Source organism: Theropithecus gelada, chromosome 2 (genome assembly GCF_003255815.1).
Source record: "Theropithecus gelada isolate Dixy chromosome 2, Tgel_1.0, whole genome shotgun sequence".
Taxonomy (NCBI): Eukaryota; Metazoa; Chordata; class Mammalia; order Primates; family Cercopithecidae; genus Theropithecus; species Theropithecus gelada.
In genome coordinates this window covers 131622524-131634887 of record NC_037669.1, presented here as the reverse complement: position 1 = coordinate 131634887, position 12364 = coordinate 131622524, and the positions used below count along the sequence as shown (strand labels likewise).

General features: G+C 37.7%; 1 protein-coding gene and 1 pseudogene across 2 annotated transcripts in view; both read left to right on the top strand.

The window, feature by feature from the left end:
• Positions 1–9193, top strand: part of SMC4 (structural maintenance of chromosomes 4) — a 37411-nt gene extending 28218 nt beyond the window's left edge. Inside the window, exons 18-24 of one of the 2 annotated variants that reach the window (XM_025374800.1) lie at positions 2865–3054; positions 4716–4860; positions 5149–5322; positions 5748–5930; positions 6644–6876; positions 7328–7511; positions 7949–9193. In XM_025374800.1, the coding sequence (XP_025230585.1) occupies positions 2865–3054; positions 4716–4860; positions 5149–5322; positions 5748–5930; positions 6644–6876; positions 7328–7511; positions 7949–8101 (1262 nt within the window). In that variant the 3' untranslated portion in view covers positions 8102–9193. The remainder of the gene's footprint in view (positions 1–2864; positions 3055–4715; positions 4861–5148; positions 5323–5747; positions 5931–6643; positions 6877–7327; positions 7512–7948) is intronic. The other variant, XM_025374801.1, reaches the window with a different exon arrangement.
• LOC112619382 lies at positions 8707–10007 on the top strand (annotated as a pseudogene).
• The last annotated feature ends 2357 nt before the right edge of the window (positions 10008–12364 follow it).

The following is a 12364-nucleotide window of genomic DNA, read 5'->3' as shown; positions in this document are numbered from 1 at the left end:
TTTATACGCACATTAATTTGTGTGCGTGTCTGTGTCTGTGTCTATCTGCATTTCTAATACTCAGGCCCTCACTTAAATAGTACCTGCTACTGACCAGGCTTTGTTTTAGGTCCTGTTGATAGAGCAGTAAACAAAAATAAAGTCTCTTTCCAGGGAGCACACATGTAAGATGGCACATATTTAAGTGGAGGCCCAAAGAAAGTGTGAGTGCTAACCTGTGTATGTTTGAGAGAAAAGCATTCCAAGAAGAGCATAAAGGAGCAAATACAAAGGCTGAAGCAGGAGTATGCTGGGAACACAAGCCATTGTGGCTAGAATAAAGGACAGAGGAACCCAGATCCTCTGGGGCCTTCAACCACACTGTACTTTCCCTACAAGCACCCACAACAATGGCTCTGATGGTACCTAACGGTCAGTTGAGAAGCCAAAATGTATATCTGTGCTGTTAATGGCAACATTTTCATGGAGAGACTGCAAGAGTCTATATGTGTTTCATACTTACTTGTAAAGGAATCCTTGACTTTATTAGGAGCTCTATATACTCTCATAGAAATGCCATAAAAATGCCATATATTATCAGGAGACTCTGTTAATATCTCATGTGGAGGACCCATTCGTGCAAGCATATCTTTAAGATTAAATATTTTCTTTTCAACTCTTGAACATATTCATATTTTTAAATAAAGGCTACAGTAAATCATTATATCTAAATCTGTGCAAACATTTTATATTTAAGATAAATTGGACTGCGCATGGTGGCTCACACCTGTAATCCCAACACTTGGGGAGGCCGAGGCAGGCAGATCACTTGAGGTCAGGAGTTTGAGACCAGCCTGGCCAACATGGTGAAACCCCGTCTCTTCTAAAAATACACACACACAAAAAAAGCCGGGTGTGGTGGAACACGCTTATAATCCCAGGTACCTGGCAAGCTGAACCAGGAGAATGGCTTGAACCTGGGAGGTGGAGGTTGCAGTGAGCTGCGATCGTGCCACTGCACTCCAGCCTGAGCCATAGAGCGAGACTTCGTCTCAAAAATAAAAAATAGTTAAATATAGAATAGTGATGTCAGAATCGTAGGCTATATGTGCCACAGCTTTTCTAATTCTAGTAGACATACTGCTATAGGTATTAAAAAATGCACTGCAGGTACTTGAAAACAAGAAAGTGCTCTGTAGAATTTCTTTTTGAAAGGAGATTCAGGGATAGAAGCCTTCCCAACTGCATGCCTGAGGTATCCCCCAATCATCATGAGTGGTGCTGATGGCTCTCACAGCAACTGGTGCTCTACCCTACAAGTGAGCCAAGCACACAGGCAGCCTATTAGAATTTCAGCCACAAAGAACATTATTACTATGAACAAGTTAATCCTGTCAACAAATGTAACTTAGACCTGAAAGAAGTAATTACTAGTGTTAGCAATATGTAGGACTTTTAAATGTATATGTTTAATATTCTTAGGAAAGTAAGGAGCCATCCATAAGCCGCCCCAAAAAAGTAGTGGGGGTTTTTGTTTTTTTTAGAGCCAAATGGTAATTTCAGATATTTGAGAAATAGAGATACTGGAATTAATAGATGGGCTAAAAGATCAGGCTAAAGAATTATCTGATAACGTAGTACAAAAAGATAAAGAAGCAGGAAGTTAAGAGATTTGGGAGCTCTTGAAATTCCAACATCTGCCTAACAGGAGAGCAAAGACGAAGGAAGCAGTAGTTATATCTGTCCGATCCTTGTCTCAGCAAATCCTACTTCCCTCCTCCTGTGCCTAATACCCATATACCCATAGGAGCTTTATGGGAATCTCCACCAGTTATCTCAGTATTCTTGATAGCCTGAATTTCCCATGTTTTTGCTACCTTTTCATTCTTCCTGTATTGGATAGTGATTCAGATTCAAGTGTGAAGAACAGAATTCAGTACGGCTAGCATAAATAGGATATGTGTGGTGAGTGGGTGTGGTGGGGGAGAGGCAGGGTAATACATTGTTTACAGAGTCACTGGGATGTCTAAAGAGAGTTTCTGGATTTAACATTTCAAGAATAATTTCCAGAGCTGCTCTGCAGAACCATCAAAGAAGCTACTGCCTCCTCCACATTTGGAAAGCAATCTCTCAAATTTGGAAGATGCCACTACAACTGCCAACAGTAGCAGTACATTGTACCTACTGTAATCCATACCATCAAAGTCAGTGCCACTGCCTGTTAATATTCACAAAGCTATTGACTGGACACCAGAACCTCTAACTTCATTACAGAAAATCCAGACTGCTTGCCAGAAGAAACATGTCCAATTTGTTTATGCCTTCCAAATTATGCAAGTACTTTTGATTGAATTGACCTAAATTACGTCTAAACCCTAGCTACAGGGGAATCTGGGAAATGTTAACTTTTACTCTTCGTTGTCACAGGAAGAATTGCTAATTCATCTTATATCCTCCACTTTGTTTTAATGTGGAGAACTGCGGAGTTATGTTAGCAGAAGAAAATAACCACAGTTACTTCACTGTGGGCAAGATAATATTGAGTTAGGCACATAGTGTATCTAAGGCTAAAAATCATTATGAATTCAGTAGTCAAGGAAATGCCCTAAGAAAAAGTTGTAAAGATACCTTAAAAGAAGCCGAGAACATGAAGCCATTAAGAAATGGTGTGTGTACAGCTGAGTTAGAGTGTTTAACCTTGTATATTTTTGTAACACCATTTGTTTTGATACAGGAAATCGTTTTTTTAAGGTGCTTTTTCCCATATGCCTAAAGTTTGTTTTAATGCCTCACGTTAAGTCATAGCAACTGAAGAAATGTACCTGTAACGAATGATGTTCATTAACATAGAAACACAAATTAGGTTGTTTATTTTTTAATTTCAGAATATGATGCTGTGGCTGAGAAAGCTGGTAAAGTAGAAGCTGAGGTTAAACGCTTACACAATATCATCGTAGAAATCAATAATCATAAACTCAAGGCCCAACAAGACAAACTTGATAAAATAAATAAGCAATTAGATGAATGTGCTTCTGCTATTACTAAAGCCCAAGTAGCAATCAAGACTGCTGACAGGTAGAGTATGCATGTTACCCTAACCTGTTTTCCCTTTCCCCACCTTCACATTGGAAAGGGGGTTACTATGTAATGTTCCATAAAATGTTTTTCTTACTGTTAACTTATTGAACCTGTCTGACACATTACCTAATAGGACTTTCATGATGGAAAACCTATAATGAACATTTATCCTATGGCCAATTAAAAAGGCTGGTAAACAGGTATGCCATAGGAAAGTACAGGTAGACGAACCCCCCAGTTGTTGTGAGGGCATGGAAATCAGTTTTGTTTCTCTGGTCTCGGGGAGGGAGTAGTTGGTCCTTAATTTAAATAGATATAGGCATTAAAAGAATAAGTAAAAGAGGTAAAAATGGGATCACTTAGCAAAATTCTCTTGGTAACTTACATTTTATTTTATATTTTTATTTTTTGATACAGAGTCTTGCTCTGTAGCCCAGATTGGAGTGCAGTGGCACAGTTAGGGCTCACTGCAGCCTCAATCTCCCAGGCTCAGGCAATCCTCCCACCTCAACCTCCCGAGTAGCTGGGACTACAGGAATGCACCACGACACCCAGCTAATTTTTGTATTTTTTTGTAGAGACAGAGTTTTGCCATATTTCCCAGGCAGGTCTTGAACTCCTGGGCTGAAGCAATCCTCTTGCCTTGGCCACCCAAAGTGCTGAGATTACGGGCATGAGCCACTGCACCCAGCCACCTTGAATTTGTAAATACCTAAAAGATTTCATTGTCCTTAAAAAAAAAGGTTTATCTACTTCTAGATCATTTATTTATTTATTTATTTATTTATTTATTTATTTATTTATTTATGAGACAGTCTTGCTCTGCCATCCAGGCTGGAGTGCAGTGGCACGATCTTGGCTCACTGCAGCCTCCGCCTCCCAGGTTCAAGCGATTCTCCTGCCTCAGCCTCCCAAGTAGCTGGGATTACAGGTACACGCTACCAGGCCCAGCTAATGTTTGTTTTTTTAGTAGAGACAGGGTTTCACCATGTTGCGCAGGCTGGTCCTGAACTCCTGACCCCATGGTCCACCTGCCTCGGCCTCCCAAAGTGCTGGGATTGCAGGCATGAGCCACCGCGCCTGGCCCTTAATTTGTTTAGAGTATTTATTGAAGTATGTCTAAAATAAAGCTAGGTATGTATATAAAATATTGAAATTTAAATAGCCATTTCTGTTTTTAGAAAAAATTCTAACAAATTGATTGCATATTGATTATCTGGTTAAATTAATCCAGAGTGTTTTGCTCAGAGATAAGGAGGTAATAAGGGAGAAGTGGTGCCTTGCTTTTTTGGAAGTACTTGTTGCCTTGTCTTGAACTGGTAAGTATTTGAAGGTACAACTTTATGGGTGTAGAGATTTAAGAATCTCTGACAAGAAAATGACAGAATTTGATAATCTAATGGACAGTGTTGCATCAATCTAAAGTTAGATGATACAAGCAGCTTATATTGTATATTTTTAATTAAAAATATACAGCTCATCCCACAAGTGTTTGTATAAACCTATAAAAGCCGATTTAAGGATGGTTTAGAAAGTCATAAACGTAAAAATCTATGAATACAAAAAATGTCACACTAAATCTCATTAAAAGTTCTTTAGTAGGTTTTCAGAAACAACAAATCATGTTACCGCATTTTTGATGCATCATTTTGCTTTAGAAACCTTCAAAAGGCACAAGACTCTGTCTTGCGTACAGAGAAAGAAATAAAAGATACTGAGAAAGAAGTGGATGACCTAACAGCAGAGCTGAAAAGTCTTGAGGACAAAGCAGCAGAGGTCGTAAAGAATACAAATGCTGCAGAGGTAAGAGTTGCTTTCTGTTAAGAGGAGATGGGATGATACTGGAACCAATTTAAAGAGCTGGATATGTGACAGTGCCTAGAATGTAGTAAGCACTCATAGATTTAAAGTTTTATAACTATCAATTTGTATTTGTACAATAAGAGAATACTGTAATTTGTGAATTTAAATGCTTATATTATTTTTAAATGGAAGGGGCAAGGAGAGATTAGTAATTCCTTCATCTTTATAATGTGAAAATGATGGCTGTATTTGGGAAGATTCTATCTAGCAGTTCTTTTTGGTGTTTAGGAATCCTTACCAGAGATCCAGAAAGAACATCGCAATCTGCTTCAAGAATTAAAAGTTATTCAAGAAAATGAACATGCTCTGCAAAAAGATGCACTTAGTATTAAGTTGAAACTTGAACAAATAGATGGTCACATTGCTGAACATAATTCTAAAATAAAATATTGGCACAAAGAGGTGAGATTGTTACCACTTAGTTTAATTTTTAACATATTCTTTATGAAAAAAGTGGGTTTGGGGAGGATTGTTTTGGGGGGTTGGGGTTCTTAAATTTTGTTTGCGAGCTACATTGTGATTTTTAATTCTGTGACACATCTCAGGTTTATGGGGACATATTGTTATAGACAGAAAAGTCTTAAGTAATGGTTAGAATCAGACAACTACCCTTTCACCCTAAGGCTGATCTGGACATTTAAGAAAAGATTACATGAACACTTTCGAGTGTTACAACTATTTTTCTTAAAGTCCTTTGAAAAATAATTGATACACAAATCAGTCACAACTCCTGTTTTCATAGCTGTGTAATTTGTCACACTATTTTTTTAAGACAATGAATTGTGATATTATGCCTTCTCTAACTCTCCCCTAAATTGAACTTTTAGATTTCAAAAATATCATTGCATCCTATAGAAGATAATCCTATTGAAGAGATTTCAGTTCTAAGCCCAGAGGATCTTGAAGCAATCAAGAATCCAGATTCTATAACAAATCAAATTGCACTTTTGGAAGCCCGGTGTCATGAAATGAAACCAAACCTCGGTGCCATTGCAGAGTATAAAAAGAAGGTATGAATGAACTGTTTATGTATACTAGTTGGAATTCTTTTTAGTCCTTAGCCTAAATTCTGACCTTTAGTTTTGTATAATGAATGCTGTCGGCCAGGCGGGGTGGATCACGAGATCAGGAATTTGAGACCAGCGAGGCCAACATAGTGAAACCCCATCTCTGTTAAAGATACAAAAAAGTAGCCGGGCGTGGTGGCACGTGCCTGTAATCCCAGCTACTTGGGAGGCTGAGGCAGGAGAATCGCTTGAACCTGGGAGGCGGAGGTTGCAGTGAGCCGAGATGGCGTCATTGCACTCCAGTCCAGCCTGGGCGTCAGGGCGAGACTACGTCTCATAACAAAATAATAATTAACAGTGCTAATTGGCCGGGTGCGGTGGTTCAAGCCTGTAATCCCAGCACTTTGGGAGGCCGACACGAGCGGATCACGAGGTCAGGAGATCAAGACCATCCTGGCTAACACGGTGAAACCCCGTCTCTACTAAAAAATACAAAAAACTAGCTGAGCGACGTGGCGGGCGCCTGTAGTCCCAGCTACTCGGGAGGCTGAGGCAGGAGAATGGCGTAAACCCAGGAGGCGGAGCTTGCAGGGAGCTGAGATCCGGCCACTGCACTCCAGCCTGGGCGGCAGAGCGAGACAAAAAACAAAAAAAAAACAGTGCTAATTATATCAAATTTATCTGAATAGATTTTTCCTATCATAATATTTTCACAGGAAGAATTGTATTTGCAACGGGTAGCAGAATTGGACAAAATTACTTATGAAAGAGACAGTTTTAGACAGGCATATGAAGATCTTCGGAAACAAAGGCTAAATGAATTTATGGCCGGTTTTTATATAATAACAAATAAATTAAAGGAAAATTACCAAATGCTTACTTTGGGAGGGGATGCTGAACTGGAGCTTGTAGACAGCTTGGATCCTTTCTCTGAAGGAATCATGTTCAGGTGTGTAATTATGCTGAGTTTATAATCCCACTGTTAACCTTTTTCTGCATATTCTCCAAACTCAATTTACAAGTATTAATTTGCTTACGTGCTATTTATGCTTGCAGTTTACAGGGGCAGCCCGCCAGTATTTACAAAATATTTGTCTAGTTCAGCTTTTCTTAAATTTTCAAGGCATTTTTAACATCAGGATTGAGAAACTATTTGATAAGGAGAAAGAATAGCAAGAAGTATACTTAGCTTGCTCTTTAAATCTTAAAATTTTGGTATGTGTTCCTATGTATTCATCTTCCAATAACGTTTTTATAAAATGACAGAAGAGTTCATATTTGTGAAAAGCAAATTACAGATTCCTGAGAGAAAGACAGTAGAAGTCAATTATGGAAAACAAATCATAAGGTCTTAACTTTAGCTTTACAAGTAATTTGACTATGATTTTCTTAATCATCAGTGTTCGACCACCTAAGAAAAGTTGGAAAAAGATCTTCAACCTTTCAGGAGGAGAGAAAACACTTAGTTCATTGGCTTTAGTATTTGCTCTTCACCACTACAAGCCCACTCCCCTTTACTTCATGGATGAGATTGATGCAGCCCTTGATTTTAAAAATGTGTCCATTGTTGCATTTTATATATATGTAAGTAATCATTTCGGGATTTTCATTCCAGAAACTTTTAGGGGTATCCTAAACACTGCACGTGGAATTATTCATTTCTTACTATTGAGCTTTTTCTTTATTGTCTAACTCCCATCTCCTCTGGTATCAGTGGAGACCAAATTATTTTTTATTTGAACCAAATACTTCCATTTTGGAGGAATAAAATACAAATTTTAAAATGCAAATTAGCAGAATCACAGCTAGAATCCTAGGTCATCTTCCTAGATCTTTTCCATTGGAAGTCAAAATAACCAAATTCCTTTCACACTGAAATACTGTTTTATGAATTATTCCTGCCATCATTCCTTTACATGTTATCAATGCAATGTTTATTTTCCAAAAAATATTTGAGGTTACATGTTTGTGTGATTTACCTGTTATTACTTAATGTTTGACTTTTCTTTCTTTCTCTTTAGGAACAGACAAAAAATGCACAGTTCATAATAATTTCTCTTCGAAATAATATGTTTGAGATTTCGGATAGACTTATTGGAATTTACAAGACATACAACATAACAAAAAGTGTTGCTGTAAATCCAAAAGAAATTGCATCTAAGGGACTTTGTTGAACTTGTTTATACTGAAGATTCTTCAAGTTGATTCAGTGTATTACTGATTTTTTTCTATTTGTAAAGGATTATGAGTTTTATAAAATACCCCTTAAACTAGATCATGAAACTGGTTTCTATTTTATGCAGTTAAGTCTAATAAAATATTCTCTATAATTGCTTCTAGATTACAAAAAATGACAATCTTGTAAGTAGCAGACTATCGAGAAAAATTAGATACCTGGAGGGTCAAGTAACTTGCCAAAGTAAGAAGTATGTTAGTTGAGGCAAAGTCCTGAACTAGGTTGTGCTCAGCATACCTTCGTGGGCCTTTGATCTACCTACACTGGAAACATCTGCCAACTAATCTTGGATATATTCTTTAAGGCATTCCACTTAGCTTGCCAGTTTAGACAATCACCACAGTTATTACCCAAATACTAGGAACATATTTTTGTAAACTAGTCATTTTGAATTATAGTGATGAGAATTTAAATATATGCTTTTCTAGAATTTGATGTTTGACCATTTATGACTTAATTACAAGAGAGCCAGTAAATTAAGACAGTGTCTCAACAAGCCTAGGCTATCTTTTAAGTTGAAAAATACCCCACTGTAGTTGCTTCATGAGTATGAAGATGGCCCCTGACTTACACTGGTTCCATTTACAAATTTTCAACTTTGTGATACATTTATCAGGGTACTAAATGCATTTCAACTTGGTAGTTTCAACTTGATAGGTTTACCAGGATGTAGCCCCACTGTTGAGGAGCATCTGTATTTGGGGGTTACTTTAGTAATCAATGGTTAGTAAGATATCTTGAGTAATGTTTGCCTATAAAATTGTCAGGGTATTTTTATACTATTGGTTCAAGAATGTTTAATGCTACTAGACATAAGTTGGCAACCACTTGGTTTTTGGAAGGAATTTTGGTATTGAATTAGAAGTCTGCCCTAGCTATTAAATTTCTGGGTATTTATCCTAAGGAATTAAAAGAGTTAATTGTTTCTTCAGTGGGCTTTTGTTTTAGATACTTAAGAAATCCAACAGTTTGTATCATAATGTAACTGTAAAAATGTAAACGCATTATTAGCATGGACTTTTAAATAAAGCAAGATCTGAAATTCAAGTATGGTAACTTATTGGAAATCAAGAATATATAAGGGGGCGACGCAGAGGTGGACAAAATGGCGGCAGAGCTGCACAGGGCAGGAGAAGCCGTGGTCTCGGAGGCAATAGTGGGGCTGGCGGTGGTTCCAACTGCGGGACAGGCAGTGGCCGTAGCGGCTTGTTAGGTAAGTGGAAGATAGATAAGCCTGTAAAAATTGACAAGTGGGATGGATCAGCTGTGAAAAACTCTTTGGATGATTCTGGCAAAAAAGTACTTCTGGAAAAATAGAAATATGTAGAGAATTTTGGTCTAATTGATGGTCGCCTTACCATCTGTACAATCTCCTGTTTCTTTGCCATACTGGCTTTGCTTTGGGATTGTATGCACCCCTTTCCAGAGTCCAAACCCGTTTTGGCTTTGTGCGTCATCCTATTTTGTGATGATGGGGATTCTGACCATTTATACCTCATACAAGGAGAAGAGCATCTGTCTCATGGCCCACAGGAAAGATCCTACAGGAATGGACCCTGATGATATTTGGCAGCTGTCCTCCGGTCTTAAAAGGTTTGATGACAAATACACCTTGAAGCCGACCTTCATCAGTGGGAGAACAAAGCAGCAGCGGGAAGCCAAGTTCACCAAGTCCATTGCTAAGTTTTTTGACCACAGTGGGACACTGGTCTTGGATGCGTATGAGCCTGAAATATCCAGGCTCCATGACAGTCTCGCCATAGAAAAGTAAAATAGCGACTTCTAAAAGTAGCCCTCTTTCTGCTGGATCTTGCTGAATTACTGGCTTGGGGGGTGGGGGAGATGAACTTAAACTGGGTAAAGTAAGAAATGTTAAGTCCCTGTTTTGTCCTGAAATTTTAGTCTATTCTGGATAAATAGGATTTTCTGACACAGAAATGAGAAGTTGTAGCTCTGATGTCTATAGTCTCCTTGATCTGCTGATTGCATTATTTTAATTTGCTTTTCTGAGAAAGCAGTTTTGCTAAAAGCTGTACAGACATTTTCTTTTGTACCTAGCAGTACTTTATATAGTATAGCTTTGGGCCATGTAGCATTTTAAGACTCAATTTTTAAAAATTATTAATCTGTTGCTGACTCTGTTAATTCCTATTTCAATATGTTTCCTTGAAGAATTCAGGATACAACTTCTTGTGTATGACAGCTTTCCTTCACACACTTTTTGTGGGTGTGTATGTATCTGATTTGGGGAGAATTTAAAAAACACATAGCTTTTTAATTTGTTTGAAACAGACTTTCTGCCTGTTACATTTTGTGCTTTTAACCAGTTAAACAAGCCAATGGCCTTTTAGTTTTATATTGTGTTTTCCACTAGTATGTCCCTGTTGATTTGTTTGTGCCTTTTATTAACTGCCATTTTCTAAAATTTTTTTCAAGAAAAGTAAAAAAAAAGAATATATAAGGGAAAAGTAAGTTTAAAATGCTATAATGATAATCTCAAGTGTTTTCATTTGGTGGGAGAATAGAATTTAATACTTTATTATGTTTTCATAACCAATGCAGTAGAGCTCAGATTTTTTGAGAGTTTCACTCCATCACCCAGGGTGGAGTGCTGTGGCAAGATCTTGGTTCACTGCAACCCTGCCTCATGGGTTTAGGCAATTCAAGTGCCTCAGCCACGAGTAGCTGGGACTACAGGTGCACACCACTGTGCCCAGATAATTTTTGTATTCTGGGTAGAGTGGGGTTTTGCCATGTTGGCCAAGCTAGTCTCAAACTCCTGGCCTCAAGTGATCTGCCTGCCTCAGCCTCCCAAAGTGCTGGACTACAGGCATGAGCCACCACACCCAGCCTGCAGTACTAAGTTTCAAAGAATAGAAGTACCCAGAACCCATGTGAAAATCCCATAGCTACCACTCCTGAGTTTGGAAGTCTCATTAAGACAGTGCAAATAAAATATCAAAAGGTGTTTATTAAAATATATATTTTATTATACATAAAACTTAGAAATATTTCAAGATTTATATACATTAACTTTTGCAATCTTCCTGCTGGTAAAAATACAAAACAGCAGTATAAGAACCAGTTACTCATATTCAACTATATGCATACTTAACAAAATGAAGTCTTCCTAAAAACTAGCAAGATACACAATAATGTCAAATCTAAAATGGTATATATACTTATGTTTTTAGCTATTCTTATAGATTATAAACCCTTATTAACATTAATCTTGGCCTACTTCTTTAAAGTTGAGTGATAGCATGAACTCTGAAAAGAGAATGCATGGGTTCTCCCACAGCTATATGGCCTTGGGCAAGTCACTTGTCAGTTCCCTCATCTACAAAAAGTGGGGGTTAAAAATATTCACATCACAGATATGAGAGATTAAGTAGCTTAACACATAATGGCTAACATACATTTCATTGCTTATGTGTTTTTCAAACTACAGGGCACTTTTATGGTGTGACTAGTATTTTAAGTAATCAATGCAACTTAGTATTTTTATCTCTACCTGAATATGTGTCTCCTTACCTCTACTATGCCCTTTAAATGTTCTTTACCCACACAATAGTTAATTGTGCTAGATGTAAGTCTGATACTAATCATAAATTGATATAATACCGTCATCTTAGTGTTAAGACTTGTTCTCAGCAGATAAGACTTTTAGGACTAGTTCCCTGAAAAGCTGTATTTATTTATGATAGTTTATGTGTAATCTGTAGGGCCAGGAGCATTGTCTAATCTGACCCAAAACGTCTTTTTGAACTAGATAAGGCTCTTCTTCAGTGATCCAAGAGCAGCCCCTTTGGGATTTCTGGAAAGCAAATCAACCTGCACTTAGGGTTGCATGAACAGTGGGCCAAAAGTCGTAACACATGCATCATAACTCCAGTCCCTGTTAAAGGGAACTAAAAGGCTTTGATTTAATAGGCCCTCTTAAGCAAAGCAAATATAAGATTAAGTTATTGGTACTTTTGCATTAGCTTAAGGGAATGTGGTAGAAAATTTAAATGAGCTAAGATGAATAAAGTTGAAAACCAAACACCGCATATTCTCACTCAGGTGGGAATTGAACAATGAGATCACTTGGACACAGGAAGGGGAACATCACACACTGGGGCATATTGGGGGGAGGGATAGCATTAGGAGATACACCTAATGTAAATGATGAGTTAATGGGTGCAGCACACCAACATGA